Below are 17296 nucleotides of genomic sequence, written 5' to 3' on the forward strand. Positions count from 1 at the left end.
ATTATGATCCTTAGTACTATATCTTTCTTATCTATGGCCCCTACAAACCAGAGCTAAGACCAAAGCTACCTTTCGTCTGGATAGGAGAAGCCTACAATCTAACAGTTAAAACTGTTGCCTGTAACAAATATAGTTTCTGAGAAGAGAAGCCAAAGATGTCTTCTTCACAGAAGAACAAATTTTGACACATGAGGTATCACACAAATGGTGCAATTTACATACAAACATCCCTAAATCAAGATGTCTTGGTATCATTTACGTGATAATGCGATGACACAGGATGTTCTTTTGACATCATCATGAGTTGTTACAGATGTCACTGGAAAAGGGTTAACAGAATATCAGAATATGGAAAGGACCTTGGAGGTCTTCTAGTCCAACCCCCTGCTCAGGCAGGACACCATAATCATATACCAGGTTATGATATTTCAGTGCGAAGCTGACAATATCATAGTAGCAATACCTTGACTACCCTAATCTTCAATTCTTGGCCATCCCAGCATCAAAAGATTAGTAAATAATTTGTTTGTATCTTGCTGCTATTTACACAAGGTGGGCTGAAAATCGTTTGATAAAGTAAAGTAAATTTTAAAAAGGAAAGCCATGTCGCCTAGGATGTGACTGAAGGAGTTAAAAGTAGTGAAATATGAGTGAATTTTTTTGAGCTGGAAAACATTAATTATCTTCAGATCAGAGGTGGGTTCCTACCAGTTCGCACCTATTTGGTAGAACCGGTTCGTCAAATCTACCGAACCGGTTAGAAGAGGTTCCACCAGTGGACCCGGAAAGCAGGCCACAGCTACAGAAGAGGTTCCAAAAATTTTTGAAACCCACCACTGCCACACACACACATACACACACACACAGACAGACAGATAGACAGACAGACTCAGAGAGAGAGAGAGAAAGAGAAAGAAAGGAAGAAAAAAAGAAAAAAGAAAGAAAAAGAGTGAGAGATGAAAGAAAAAAGAGACAGAGAGACAAAAGGAAGGAGAGAGAGAGAGAGAGAGAGAGAGAACACATGGCCGGCAAGCTACTCCCACCAGGTCACATGGCTGGCAAGCCACTCCCACAAAGGAGGTCACACCCACAGAGTAGGGTCCAAAAAATTTTGAAACCCATCCCTGCTTCAGATGCACTTAGAGCAGTGTGAAAAGTTGAGCTGTCACTCAGAAGTAGAGGGAGAAGTCACATGAAGGAATCAGGAGCAGGAAATGCCACCTTACAAAACTTTTGGCCACCTAAAAATTATAAACTTGATACACACTTTAAAAGAACATTAAAACCTGCCAAATGGAGACAAGCTGGAAAAATGACTTTTACCTATACTGTTAATATTTCCTCTTTACTGCTGCAGATCGTCCAGGTCCACCCCAAGTAGTAAAAATTGCAGATGTCTGGGGAGAAAATGTTGCTTTGGAATGGACACCACCAAAAGATGATGGCAATGCCAACATTATTGGCTACACAATTCAAAAAGCAGACAAAAAGAGTATGGTAGGTAGACTTTCTAACATGGTGAATCTCAGGATAAGTCACCTGGTCTTCACATAGAAGGCTGCCTCAAAACACTGCTATTATTTGTGAATCTAAATTACTTTTGAAAACTGGAATATCTGCCATTTAAATGCCTCTTAAACTGGCACTGTTATAAAATACCTTGTGCAAACATGACAAGTATTTTTGGCAGGTTGTCTTTGTTCCTAGTATTGTTACCTTCAAATGATTCACTACAGCCTCACATATTTGTTTCTGTGTATCTTCTTTATATATAATAATTTGCATGTTCTGGGGGATGGGGGTTGAGTCAGACTTTAAGCTATTGCATTATATTGGCTGCGGGTATATAATTTACTCATAGGTGTTGTTGCTATTCTTATAAATTCTTGTTAGCTGCCCAGAGACACACAGTGTTAAAGGAGGTCATATAAGACTTCTAAGTTAGTTAGTGGCTAATTGAAAATAGCTGAAAATAAAGGGGGAAAATAAAATTATTTATTAGGGATCTTTGAAGGGGTGTTTTGCTTTGATGAAGCTGTCAACAAAGCATCACTTAAATGTGCTTCACAATTATTCCTATGCTTGTAAGGCAGGAGTGAGATTTCTATGCTTTGTAGTAGTTCAGAGCCCCTCTTAACATTTTCCCCTCAGAGCTCACATGATTGGAGAAGGCTGAGAAAAACCTGTCTTTTTGCCAACCCAAAAAGCCAAGAGAATTTTTTTTTGGGGGGTAGCCCTGGAGCAGGCTGCAGAGACCTCATTCCTGCCTCATAAAAGAGCATGAAACAGACTGAGTGGCACTGAGGGGGGGGGGTCGTAATCAGCCCGAAGCATGTCTGGTGGCATTGAGAACAGAGGTGGGTTCCTACCAGTTCGGACCAGTTCAAATGAACCAGTAGCAACTTGGCAACCTGGGTTGCTGAAACTGGCAGCGACCCATGTCTGCCACGCCCCTGAACCGGTTCTCCTATGGGGCCACTATCTTGTTTGGCGCGCATGCGCAGAACAATTTTCAGATGAATTTGTTTTCATTTTTTAAGGTTTTGCGCCTGTGTTGACCTTTTTATTTGCAAATGCGCACGCATGCGTAGCAAAATATTTTGAGGCACCGAATAAGCAGCAATGCCAGCAGCAATCCACCCCTGATTAAGAATCCTCCAAAATGGACCATTCCAATGCAGACCAGAGGGGATTCCATAACACACATCAGAAAGGCCAGCTGAGTAGGCACAAAAATATCAAAAAGAGCTATAAGATTCCAAGAGAGATATATAAAAGGCTGTCTAATAGGTCAATAAATTATGGGATTTTTAAAAGGTTAAGAGATAATGAGAAAATATATTAATAAAATGGGGAAATACCAACAGGGAAATAGTAGTATATATATAAAATAATTTAAGACTAGTAGATGGAAATTTAGGATTAGGAAATTTAATTGTATTTTTAACATTTACAGTGTGTTAAAGTAGATTGTGAATTCAAAATATTAAGGATTGGAAATTGTGCGGATCTTGAGATATACTCCTGGGATTGATTAAATATTGTTAATATTTGGCGTTATTAGTAATCCTACACATTTGGAATATTGAAGTTATGGTGGAATAATGAGTAATTCTTAAAATATTATATAATAGTATTTAGTAGAGGATAATAAATATATGGTGTAAAGAAATGTTATTTATGTTTAAATGAATTGGAAAATGATAAAGGATTATGAAAAGAGAATGTTATTGGAAGATTAGGACTACATACTGATTTGTATTATTATTGTTAGTGTTGTTTAAAAAAGACTTGACCCAGTCAATGCACTATACACAAAATATGTATGTTTAGATGAAAAAAAAATTGGCAAAAAAGGGCCGCTGAGAGATATCCCTTTTCTGTATACTTTAGGCACTGTGGGAATTCATAACTTGTCCAACTGAATAGCTAGCAGGTCAAAAGATTTCCTTTCACACCATGAAATCTTGAGAAACAGAATCATAGACACACCAAAATAGAGGGGAATTGAAAATAAACAAGCTATTTTTTTTAAACACATATCAAATTGAAGAGAGAATGCCAGTCTTTTATAGTCTCCTCAATTTGTTGACTTTGGTGCCTTCAAATCAGTCTTGATTCCTGGCCACTTCCTGCACAAGTCTTGGCAGTATTTTTGGCAAGATTTCAGAAGTGGTTTGATCTGATCTCCCTCAAACAGCTGAGAGAGAACTACTGGCCCAATTTCCCAATAGGGTTTATGTTTAGATGAAGTACTAGAACTCACAGCTTCTTGGTGTCTAGCGTAGTGCTTTAATCCATATAGCTCACTGGCATTCTCTGTTCAATTTGATATGTGTTTTAAAAAATAGCTTGTTTATTTTCATTTCCCCTCTATTTTGGTGTGTCCAGGTATTTATTTATAGGAGGAAAATGTCCGGACCAAATTTAATTTTTAATGTTGGATTTTCTCCCTTATCAGAGGGAGCCCCCTTGTGAAGTACTGTGAAGCCGTTACCATGGCAACTCCACTGCACTGTACAGTAGAATCTCTTTTACTGCAGTACAGTAAAAGCCATTTAAGGGCACAACAAGCTGCATCTTAACAGAACACACACCCCAAAAGGTGTTAGGGCTATCTCCACATTATTTTTTCTCCAGAGAATAAGTCGTCTGTGTGCCAAGTTTGATTGAAATTGCTTGAGGTGTCCCAGAATTATGCTGGAACATACATGCACAAAGTCGTGTGTGTGTGTGTGTGTGTGTGTGTGTGTGTGTGTGTGTATATGTATGTGTGTGTGTGTGTATATATATATATATATATATATATATATATATATATATATATATATATATATATATATATATATATATATATACACATACATACATACATACATACATACATACATACATACACATACACATACACATACACATACACATACACATACACATACACATACACATACACATACACATACACATACATACATATATATATATACACACACACAGATACAGATAGATACTCCTAGGATGATGTCTTAGCCAGGCTACCCCTGAGTGGCTAACTTTTATGGCGTTACAAGCTCAGCTTAATTTGTTCTATCTTTCAGGAATGGTACACCGTCATTGAACATTATCACCGGACTGCAGCTACTATTACTGAACTTGTAATCGGAAATGAGTATTTCTTCCGCATTTTCTCTGAAAATATGTGTGGCCTCAGTGAGGATGCCACAAGAACAACAGAAAGTGCTGTGATTGCTAAGGATGGTTAGCTAAAACTCTGAAATTCCTGAACTATCAGACACAAATATGGCAATGGAAATCAGTTAAAAGGGATATGGGAGGCTTATATTAATCTATTAATTATATTAAGCTGCATAGTTTTAGCAACCACACCATTATGTAGGATAGCCAATCATATTAATAGTAAACATTGAAAATACCTTATTCTTTTTTTAAGAAAAAAAATATGCTACAGTTTGGAGGGAAAGGATAAAATAATGGAGACTCTGTTCTTGTTTGACCTGTAACATAAACACATCTACATTTGGAAGAGAAAAAAAATGTTAACATTATTTGGATTTGTTTTCATGCATACCATCTGCTAAAAAGTATAGGTATTACGGTATATCTAATTTTCAAAAATACTGATTGGAAGCAAGGTATCTCATGTGGATTTTGCATAACATTGTCCTGTAGGTTCTTAGTAAAATAGAATTGGTGGTTTATTTATTTATTTTGAAATATTTATCTAACCACCTACTCACAGTAACAGTTGGTAAGTGCCTGATTTTCTGCCCTTTTGGGGCCATAGTCGCTAAATGAACCATTGTCGTTGTTAAGTGACTCTGACTGTCATTGGGTGAATCTGGCTTGCCCCCATTAGCTTTGCTTGTTGGAACACAAGCTGGGAATGTCACCATATGATCCCAGGATGATGCAACTGTTGTTGCATAGTGTCTGAATTTTGATCTTGGGAACTATGGACATACTGCAACTGTCATAAGTGCAAGGGCTAACTAGAAACCACTTTCTCCGGTGCCATTGTATCTTTGAATGGTCAACTTGTCAACTTACACAAATGGTTGTAAGTTGAAAATTACCAGCACTCCAGGTTTTTCCTTCGTCACTCTACCTTGCGTTAAGTGTTAATCTGTGTTCACTTCCTTAATTCTGAATGTACCATAATTATCAATATCAAACAAAAATCATTTGTGACCACTGACCTCTTTTGCATAGAGAAACATGGTCAGGAAAGTGACTTAAATTTTTCCAATAACAGCACTTTATCCAAAACTATTTAAGTGCACTACCACTGTACTTTAAGGAAGATTTAAGGATCTTATGGACATTTAATTCAGACTGCCTGTACAAGAGAAAATTTCAGCCTTGCATCCACTCAGAACACCAGTATTCACTGATCACGGTGTTTTGCTACCTTGGAGGGAGAAGGGGTGGTGGTTAGTTCATGTTTTAGGCAACGATAGTGCATTTTCATCATTTTCTTGAAAGATAATCTGCAATCCATCAGGGAAGGGATGCAATGGTGGAAAACAGCTACTAGCCAATCAGAATGTCCAACTAATCAAAAACATTTCCTTCCTCTAATCTCATTTATATTCTTTGAGGTTCTAGATGACAAACTTCTTCCTTTTTAATCCCTCCCCACAAAATCAATGGGCAAGAAAGATGAAGAAGTTTTTTTTAAAAAAAAGAAACGAAGAAAATCTGTATAAATTATAGATAGTTAGATTATGAGTCCACAAAACACAGAATTTTCAAAGTTCCTTGTTCAATTTCTTTATATTTAGTGCCATCTATAAATGTGATGGAAAAAAGGTTGAACTCGCATTTTAGAACTCTTGAAGGAAGAAATCTTTGATGATGTATCTTTTATTGTGGATCGGTTATAAAGTAGGCTGCAGACAAATGAACAGGATGTACTGTGCAGTATCTCTTCCCAGGATTATAGGACAGCTACAGAGGTTAGCTTCATGACCCAGGAAATAAAGTTGCTGCTTTTAAGAATTAGAAGCACACACTACATTTGCATGTCAGTGCTTTCACAAGCCAGATCTGAAGTATTACACAGTTGCACGATTTACTGATAAACTTTGTTCTTAGGTAGGTAGCAACTGAGGAAGTGAACATTTTACAACATTCTTTTAGCAATTCTTGAACTTTCTTTTGCAGGTAAAGTATACAAAAATCCAGTTTATGAGGACTTCAATTTCACTGAACCACCAATGTTTACTCAGCCTTTAGTTAATACATATGCCATATCTGGTTATAATGCAACTTTGAACTGCAGTGTCCGAGGAAATCCAAAGGTAAGATACACATCTATTAAGAATCACAACGAATACACAAGAGAATTTAAAAAGATGTGGATAAGGCAAATTGCGTACAACAGTATTTCTCAACCTTCGCAGTGTGAAGAAGTATGGAACTTCAACTCGCAGAATTTCCCAGCCAACTAGATCCTCAACATGCACCGGGCAAAGTAACCTTTCCTCCTAAAAGCCACCTCAGCTGCAGAAACTGAACACCACATATAAAAGTTCCACAAATGTACAGAACCCCATTGGAGAACCTATATGTGTAATGTAGAATAGCGGTCCTCAACCTTTGTTGCTTGGCGGCCCGGCTGTAGGGAGAAGAGAGGAACTGGACCGCATAAGTGCGCATTTATGTAGCCTTGCGCGAATGGTGGGCCAGCATGAGCATACAGCCCTGTGCATTCACGCAGGCCTTGTGCAAGTTGTGGGCTGGCACATGCCCATGCAAGTGCCTACCAGCATGTCGTGAACACGAGTTGAGCTGCACATGAGCACTCCGGCCACCCGCTCCTGCAGCCCAATTCCAAATAGGCCACCGCTCAGTAGTGGGCTGCTGTGGTACATATATGTGTGGACTTCAACTCCCAGAATTCTGGGAGTTGGCGGCCACGTGTTCAAATTGCCAAGATTGAGAAACACTGATGTATAAGACTGTTATTTCTTCATCTCACTTCTTGAACATTATACATATAGGTTCTAATGGGGCTCTGCATAGGTGCGGAACATTTATAAGTGATGTTCAGTTTCTGCAGCTGAGGAGGTTTTTAGGGGAAAGGTTACCTACCTGGTGCATGTTGAGGACATACCTTCCATTTTTCTCCTTAATTATTTTTCAACTGTTAGGGTTCTGCATCATCTAGAACTTTCTGTGCACTACTTGGTTTTTTTTGTACTTAATATAGGGAAATGTACTGGTTGTTGACTGTAATAAATATTTTGAAATATTTTGAAATTTGAATTTTGGGGAAAAAGAGAGAAAGGTGTTCCTGTGAGATAACAAATGATGTTGTAACTCATGTAATCTCCCCTGTTCCGAATTGTAATGGCACCTAGAAAATCCATAGCTGTAAATGCAAAACTGACCACTCAAATATACTGGTTACCAGGTAAACTGTTTATTCTTCTGCTACATCACTCTCCACAAAATAGATAATTTCGTCAAAATAGATAATTTCATCAAAATATAAAATTTGCCCCAATACAAACCTTTATTTCCCCATTTCTACCCATTGTGTTTCACCTCTTTTCCTTAACCTGGTACTTATCTTGGTTTTTCTTAGAATTGGAAGCTAGCATGAATGCAATTTATCAGGGGGAAAATTTATAATACCTACCACGAAACTTCATAAATTGCATGTGATATCTTTATTTAAACCACATGTCAGATTTATGATTTTGCTCAGACTTGTTTCTATTTCTGTGCAAGGAACCTGACATTTGGCAATGAAACCTATTTCCTGCTAATTAAAATGAGGAAAAAACTGTTTAGTAATATTTCCTGTATATTATTCCCAAAGAAAATATATTTATATTGGGAAGACAGATAGATTTTTGAAAATCTTGCTGTGATGAAAGAATTTATATTAGCTATTCTTCCGGTTCTGCAGTTTTGGGATTTTGCTTTTATTGGAAATATTAAAATAACCACCTTTGTTTAATACTTTTAATGGTGCAATGCAGGGGTGAAATGCTCTGAAGTCTGCTACCCATGTGCATGTGCACCAAACTTTTTTAAAAACTTTTTTTAGCATTTTTTACTACCGGTTTGGGAGAACTGGTAGTTTAAAAATGCTTTAACAAAGTAAGAAAAAAAGTTCCGACAATCATCTGTGACAATCCGCAGTGCCGTGCGATTGTCAGAACAGTTTTTAAACTTTTTAAACCATTTTTTTTACTACCGGTTCTCCCAAACTGATAGTTAAAAATGCCTTTAAAAGTTTTTTTTAACAAAAGTTCCAACGATCGTGCAGCACAGCTGATTGTCGCACAGCTGATGGTTGGAATTTTAAAAAAAAACTTTTTAAAGCATTTTTTTACTACTGGTTTGGGCGAACCGGCCTGAACCCATAACATTTCCCCCCTGGTGCAATATGAAAACCATATGTTTAGTAAAAATGCATGTAAAATGTTGTATTTAAAAAATCATGCTTGAGAAGGGTGTCCCACAATCTAGCTGTAGAAATTGAAATATATTGCAGTGCTGTTGTACCATTCAAGATAGCTGCCCCTATTTTAAGATGTCCTTAAACAGAAAATAGACCATCCACTTTATTAACATCAGATATTAGCAATGGTGGGATTCAAACAATTTGCACCTATTCAGGAGAACCAGTTGTTAACTTTCTAAGCAGTTCGGAGAACTAACTGTTGAAAGAAATCTTATTTTGTTTTTTCCCCAGTTTACAGGGCTAATCCTGTAAGGAAGGCAGGAAGGAAACATTCTGGTGTTGTTTCTAGCCTAATCTTTATTGCCCTGCTTACAGAAACTGCATCTCCGGTTAACCCTTATTACATTGTAACAGCTAAGGCCCATCGACCTGAGTGATGTTGAGTTGGCCACGCCCACACGGTCACATGACCACCGAGCCACGCCTACCCAGCTGGTCATTAGGGCAGAGAACTGGTTGTTAAGTTATTTGAATCCCACCACTGGATATTAGCATTATGCTACAAAAAAGGAATTTGATGTTTAATTTCCTATCTTCTTTGTCCATATATTCTAACTGCAGCCCAAGATAACATGGATGAAAAATAAAATGGTCATTATGAATGACCCACGTTACAGAATGTTTAGTAACCAGGGTGTTTGTACACTGGAGATTCGGAAACCCAGCCCCTATGATGGTGGCACATATACTTGCAGGGCAGTCAACAGTCTTGGTGAGGCTGAAGTTGAATGCAAATTGGAAGTCAGAGGTAAGAGGGTCTCTGTTGGGTGGGGTAATTTTCTTTGGTATAAAAAAAATAGCTTGGAGGAAGATGCCTTCCTTATGATGACAATTTTTGCCTCTTTTGCTTTGCGGGAAAACACATTTACATAAATAAAATGTTAAGAGAAGAATATGAAAAGAGCAATTGGCAGATTAATTCCATGGAAAGTAATAGCAATATTTGGATCAAATATTTATGCCATACGGAGACTATGCAACATGGCTTTTTGAATATCGTAAATATATCTGCACCTCCATCATAAATACCTCTTGGGGATGTTTCCATAGTAAGGTAATACATAAAGAAGATTAGAAACTGGATTAGGATGTTCCATTTTTAACTGTAAAATAATCTAGTTACAAACTGATCTAATCTAAGGAACAGTTTAAGTATTACTTTCTTTCACTGAGCTCGTACAAATACTCTATAATGCACATTCTCTGTAGAATCTATATAGGTTCTAGACTCACTAGTTTCTGCCTTTTGGGACTGTCTAGCTTTTGTTTCTTACTTTTCAATCTTAATTAGTTCCATAATTATACTGTTATGACATTGAAAATCCAATGAAGCATTAACTGATTTAGTTAATGTATTATTAGCTTATTATTTTACTTGCTTTGGAATTTGTGTACTTTCTTTATCTTGCCCAATGACTCAAGCAAGATAGAAGTGAGCTGTCTTTGGCAATGTAGTATTTACATTTCCTGATTGTCCCAGTTTCTCTATTATTTACTTTTCTGCACAGAAGGCATGCCATCATTTCAAGGAGTTCACTCTTCCACGTCACATGATAGTAGAACGACAACTCATTCATAAACATCTAAATGTATGCTTTCCGCAAATTCTATATGTGGTTGTTTCATTTCAATCTAGCAAAGAATGCCACCGTGGGACATTCATAGTGTCTAGTGTCTATGGCACTAGTAACCATGACTTACTCCATTTATGAGCATTGAGACATTTTAGAAGTGCAAGAGTTGATCCAGTTTCCTTGGAAAGAAGCTACTGAAGGCTGATCAGTCCTAGTCAAATATAACCAAATTTCTTCTTCACATTCCAGTTTTCTTTATTTATTTTTCCTCCTCATTACCTAGAGAAGGAAAGACTAAAAAGGCTCCATACTGAAAGCACGGTTGCCAATTTCTTGCAGTCATAAAGAGATGTCTACTAAACATTTCACTGCAGTTGTGCTGGGTTTTTTGTTTTAGTTTTGATCTCTTTCTTCATTCTTCCTTTTCTGCTTAATATTTATTATCTGAAATCCAATACATTTTATTCATTGCCTGAATGATCATCTATCATTAGGGCAGTTCAGTCTGCTGAAGTGGTTGGACATTTAATTAAATAGCCTTCCAGGTCATCAGTTACATTTTCAATGACTTCAGAGTTAGCCCCGTTGATGTCAGTGGGATTTATTTCCATAAACCGGATTGTTGTTGGGGGCAATATGCTGACTCTGTAAACCGCTTAGAGAGGGCTGAAAGCCCTATGAAGCGGTATATAAGTCTAACTGCTATTACGATTGCTATTTATTTCTGAACAAATATACACCTAGCAAGAGTTAGTGTACTCAGCGATCCTCGGTAAACCTATGAATTTACCTATAAGGCTTTCATATGAAGACACATTTCCAGATATTCAAAATCATATGGCTTCACACAAACTAAGTACCTTCTTTTGTTTAATTCATTTTAAGAGGGGATGGGGTAAATATGTCAAACACTGTAGGAGTAAGGAAAATCAGTCAAGGACTTTAATGCAGAAGAACAATCATGTATGGTGCTTTTGTGATAATCATAACTAGGCCCCAATTTTGTTTTTCTATTTGCACTTTGATTCATAATTACTTGTACATGGGGCCCTCTGAAAGTTAGAAGTTCTCAGGCATCCACTCTAGTCATCTTTAAATGGAATCCAAGAAATCTGATGTATAAGGGCTTTGAATTTGTCTAAGCCCCTTAGACAAATTCCTGTAGATACTACAAGGAAAGGTTTAACTCCTTCCCCTGCATTTTTCCTGGGTGAAGACTGCTTCTGAGGCAATCAATATTTCTTCTCCTCTCCTGCTGAAAAACAAGGAATATCTTTTTTCCATCCAGGCACCTTCTGGATGTGTAGGGACAACACCAGTGGTGCTATTGAGCCGGTTCTATCCGGTTCGGGTAAACCGGTAGTGGTGGCGGTGGGAGGCTCCACCCACCTGCCCGGACATCATCATGTCCCATTTTTGATGCTCTGGGCATGTGCAGAAGGTCCTCACATGCGCGGAGATGGCATGTGCATGTGAAGTGAGCGCGCACGGGCTCATATTTGCGAACCAGTAGCGAAGGTAAGTTGATTTCACCCCTGGATAACACCTTCCAGGTTTTTAGCCAGAATGGCAACGCTTGGAAAAGTCAAAGTCAACTTACAATAACTGTTTGGAGTTGTGGGAGAAATGATATTGGTTTACTGTTAAATTTTGCCCATTGTTTAGTCTCTGTCCTTGCCTCTGCCTAAACTGACACTGAGATATTCATCATCTTAGATGCCGAACAGAATAAGCTCCAAGAAACTAGTTCTCCATGGTATTCATCCAATAAAGAAGATGAGTGGTTCTAAACGTATTGATTCTTTATAATTAAAAAAAGAGTGAGATGACTACGGTAGTTTCTTTTTTTTTCTTTTTCAAAGGCCTGGCAGATGAAAGAAAAGATAAGGCTCACTGCAATTAAATCAGGCTGACTCAAGTATTTTCAACTGAGCAAGTCATTTTAGATCACTCTCAAAGTTACAATTAATTATTTCCAAGAAATTCTACCCGTGTCAATAGAACTACCCTAGATTGCGTATTCTAATTATGGTGCCCTAAGATATATAGATGCTTTAATATCACTCATTGCAGCTTAATATTGGTCAGAATGTTTTTTTCTTTCTATGTGTTGCAAGGAAGCTTAAAAGAATTACAGCTGGTGTTGTAGTGCTGAAAGAAAAGAAGAAGAAGCTTAATATTGTTAAAACAGTGGTGCAACTGAATGTAAAAGGAAATTAAATATTGCTCAATAAATCTGCAATGATATATTATGAAGAAATTTTGCCAGAAAAAAAACAATCTTCTTGGAGGAGCAGAAACTGGTGTTTAAAATCATATTCAACTTTTATCCCTTGCCTTTTACATAAAACGTGTTTGCATGATAAGTGTGTATTTCATACATGTTCTTCATCTTTGCCCCATGGCATACTTCTATGGCATGGACAAAGAAGATCAAATTAATCCAGACTATAGTAATTAATGTCTAGATAATAGTAACTAAGTTTAAATTTTCATTTATAAATCAATATAATCTTAGTTCGTTTTTTTAAAAAAAATCTTAATCAACATCAAATAGTTTTTTCAATGACAAATGTAACATGTTTGACAAATAATTTCTAAATAGTTTATATTCAGAAGGACAGAATTATGAAGAATGGAGCTGAATAAGTAATAAACAATCTCTCAGCAGAATCACATCATCAGTGTTTAAATTGTCAAGAATAGAAATGATAACATATGATTTAGTGGTATATTAAGAAGGTCTACACGCTTGAGAATAAGCTCTGACAGACACCATGAAATTTACTATTGAGGAAATACAGGAATGTGCAGTAAATTGTATAAAGTGAATTATAACCTGTAACATAATGATTTAGTAGCTAACTATACTGTATTTTTAAGAAAATATTTCCCCCTACAAAAAGGCATAGTTTAAAAGGCTAATTTAGAGTACATACAGCTTTGTTGTGCAAAAGTATATACTGGAATGTTATCTTTATGTAGCAATGCTTGATAAGTTTGCCTAGTAGTTATTCAAATAAAATAGATACAGATATAGATGGTTCAATGCTATGCATATGGCTTTTTCCTATACTGAGAAACACTCTGGATACACTTGTGTGTGTGTGCGTGTACATATATCTATATCTCCAATTTTAATTAAAATATTTTAATTTAGTTTAACCTAATTTTTGTTTTAGTCTTAGATTAGTGACACAATTAGATTGGCTCCTTTATATCTCTTACATTAGTGTGGCAGCCAATCATTTGTGTTGTGCATAATTAATTAAGCTTCCTACATTAATGATAATGCTGAAAGTGTGCTAGACCCCTTCATCTTTTGACTTTCCATTGTCTTTCCATTCTCATTCTCATTCTCATTCTCTTTCTCTCTCTCTCTCTCTCTCTCCCTCCTCTCTCTCCTCTCTCTCTCTTTCATGTTTTACATGACTAAGGAATTAAATCATCATCTTTTCATCCCTGTGGACATACTTTCACTCAATAAAGTCTGTATGTTTATGTTTAGGAAGTAAAGTGCTTACAACTTCTTTCTCTCTCTCTCTCCTGTAGTTACACAGTAAGGATTTTTGAATGTATAGTGTCATCTAAGGTAAGCTTTCATATGGTCTCTGCATATGAAGCTTATTTCTGTTGTCATGTCATACAAAACCTACCAAAGTATGGCATAATTTTCATTATGTCATTTAATGAAAATGGGGTAGTAAAACCAATGTAGCAATGGACTGATTATTTGTACTGTGTTAATTAACAACTCTCGCTGAATCTGCTGAATAAATGCTTGTGATAGCAGTTCCCGCTGTAATGCCAACACATACTAACAAGCTATAGAGGGAGTGATAAAGCATGAACCAAGATAACAGCTTACTATACATAAATAAGCATACATCACAGCACTTGAACCGTCTAATGCCAGTTATTTGCTCCAAGGTTCAGGCAGCTAGGAAGTAATACTGTTTAATTATACCCAATTCTTACCTCCTTTTCTTGAAACTGTACATCACAGCAACTTTAAGGAACTAGTTTAAAAGCATGCCAGATTTTGTGTGTCACAGATATAAAAGGTGAAAGAAAGAAAGAAAGAAAGAAAGAAAGAAAGAAAGAAAGAAAGAAAGAAAGAAAGAAAGAAAAAGATCTTTGACAACATTTAATTGCTCTAAGTTAACTCAAGTAGTTTCATTTTAGCTGGGTTGTGCGCACAATTGTCATTTGCATTTTTATTTGCTTGAATGTGCAATATATGTATCTCTGTGACAGTAAATCGTAAAATATAATCCATAGAGCTTTGAAAGAGTCTTGCATTTGAGATTAATGGTGCAAACATTCAAAGGTAAGTTCTTTATAAAAGGGCATGGTTTTTTTCTCTCTCTATCTCTCTAGCCAAAGCTGTCTTAAAACAAAGCATTTCAATGTTTGTTTGTTTTTTAACTATTGTTACTTCACTGAATGTCAACAAGCTAAGGTAACTCTTCTTGGAATTTAGACTATTAATCTGGCCTAGAACAGAATTCTCATGATACCAACGTTGCTAAACAATTCAAGAAAATGAGCATGAAGTTACTATATTTCATGGGTTGGCAGCTTATGCATATTCTTACATTACTGGTCTGGTAGATTTTATTAAGTCCCACTGCAACTTTATAATATCAACCATTCGCACTAGATAGGATGGTTTCAATCAGGGGTGGGCTGCTATGGGTTCACCCAGGTTTGGGAGAACCTGTAGCTAACATTATGGTTGATTCATAGAACCTCCAAGTCTCACCCTTGCCCAATCCCGTCCACCCTGCCCTGCCCACCCCTTCCCTCCCAGGAGTCTCCACGCAGCCCATTTTGGATGTGAGGTAAGTGCAGACCCCACATGGAGGCTCAGGGGGCGGCCTCCTGGAAGGCTTCTAGAGCCTGGAGGAGACAGTTTTCGTCCTCCCAGAAGCTCAAGGAAAGCTCCAGAGCCTGGGGAAGGCCAAAAAAACCTCCCCTACCTGCCATGGTGCATGAGGCCGACTAGGCCACGCCCACCCTGGCAACACACACCCAGCAACTGGGTGTGAAGAACTCATTGCTGAAATTTTTGAAGCCCACCCCTGGTTTCGATAGCTGACAAGTGTGGTGAAAGTATTGATAGGGAGGTCACCGAATGCAGTAATAGCATACATTGAGGTGGTGATCATCAGCTTCAAAATGGCTGGCACAGATGGGCAACCCAAATCCCATCCCCCTTTTTATGTGTATAGGGTGCATGTGATGCATGTTAAAAAGGACTGAGGCTTTGACTGCCCAGTTGCACCCGCCATTTTGGGGGTGTTGACCCTCCCCTAGTTATAGCTTAGTGAATTCTGGGAGTTGAAGTCCACAAGTCTTAAAGTTGCCAAGTTTGGGAACCACTGGCTTAGTGTAACAGATTTACTGGGAATTGTAAAGAAGAAACACGGAAGCAAAAACAGTCACACGGTTAAAATGTAATATAGACTGGATATCATTACTGTTTACAGAAGAAAGGTGTTGGGTTGCCCTTGGTATTCGCCTTTTGAATATTCTTGATACTATAACAGGTTTTACTTTGGATGACTTTCACTATGCTGGATCCACCAGCATCCTATTGAGTCTCCTTTCTCCTTCTCCTTCTCCCATTCCCTTATTCCAATAATTAGAATACAGCTAAACAACTTCACTTCAAAGCTTCTTCACCATGTTTGGCTTGGAGAATTTATGAAGACTCACACTATGAGTCTTTGATGAGTACCTGACAATTTGACAGCCACAAGAAGAATAACTTGACATTATTGGCAGCAACTTCATGCTGGATTCATCATGTTCCCATCCAATGGATAGGGAAAATGGTCAACGGAACATAAAATTCCTGACCTATCATTCTTGGAAGAATCTATTTCATTCACACTCAAAGAAAAAAAAATAGCAATGAGAGCAACCCCGTCTAAAAACCCTAAACCTATTTACATTAAAGGAAGCCCTGCTAAAATGTATATTTCTCCTTTTGTAATTGCACAAGTGTGTGCAAGTATAAAGATCAAAGCTACCCTTTCGGTTGTTTTCATAATTGTTTTGTCCTCAGGTGGTCTTTCGTTTTTCCGGCTACTACTGCAAGGGGTACCTCCACATATTGCCCAGTCGTATATGAAAGAAATGGAAGCAAGCAAGTATGGAAAAAAATAAATTCTGGCCCCAGTGCTTCTCTGCTTCTGCACCAGAAACTGCTAGCCACTCTGCAGCCTCTCATTTCTACCGTGATCCTCCTAAATCATATATATATCGCACCTTCCGTCTTCCCCCACCCTGTTGCTGGTGGGGAAAAAAAACTCACGCATGGATTGCTTATTTTTTTTTCTTTTTGAAGTTTAACGAAATAAGCCGATGCTTACCTGCATTTTGTACCGTTGTGTATTTCTGTTTCCTTCTCTTTCCCCTCTCTTTTTTAATGCAGAAAAGAAGACAAAGCTAAACATATATGCATGAAAGCTCATTTTTAGTTTCTAATTTATGTTTTAATTTTTGGGAAAAGCAGATGCTGCGACACCCAATAACGATGGAATCAGAACATACCTCTTTTGAAAACCAAATAACAAATTATAGGTTGACATGTCTCCTGTGTACACATGATTTACAGCATTTAACCATTAATTAAGCTGAATGAATCTCAAGTTAAAAAGGTTTTTCCCTGTTGTTAATTTGTGAAATCCATTTCTTTGAGCTACTATAGGGGATT

At 37.4% G+C, this 17296-nt stretch overlaps 1 protein-coding gene across 2 annotated transcripts in view; it reads left to right on the forward strand.

Moving 5' to 3' along the window:
* MYBPC1 (myosin binding protein C1) overlaps positions 1-17296 on the forward strand; it is a 105175-nt gene extending 87879 nt beyond the window's left edge. For both annotated transcript variants that reach the window (XM_087723031.1, XM_087723032.1), the window contains 6 exons: positions 1358-1497; positions 4599-4758; positions 6685-6821; positions 9560-9746; positions 14125-14164; positions 16646-17296. In XM_087723031.1, coding sequence (XP_087579157.1) covers positions 1358-1497; positions 4599-4758; positions 6685-6821; positions 9560-9746; positions 14125-14135 — 635 coding nt within the window. In that variant the 3' untranslated portion in view covers positions 14136-14164; positions 16646-17296. The remainder of the gene's footprint in view (positions 1-1357; positions 1498-4598; positions 4759-6684; positions 6822-9559; positions 9747-14124; positions 14165-16645) is intronic.

This window comes from Thamnophis sirtalis, unplaced genomic scaffold (assembly GCF_051295495.1).
Source record: "Thamnophis sirtalis isolate CommonGarterSnake01/CBP01778 unplaced genomic scaffold, rThaSir2_p1.2 scaffold_9, whole genome shotgun sequence".
Classification (NCBI taxonomy): domain Eukaryota; kingdom Metazoa; phylum Chordata; class Lepidosauria; order Squamata; family Natricidae; genus Thamnophis; species Thamnophis sirtalis.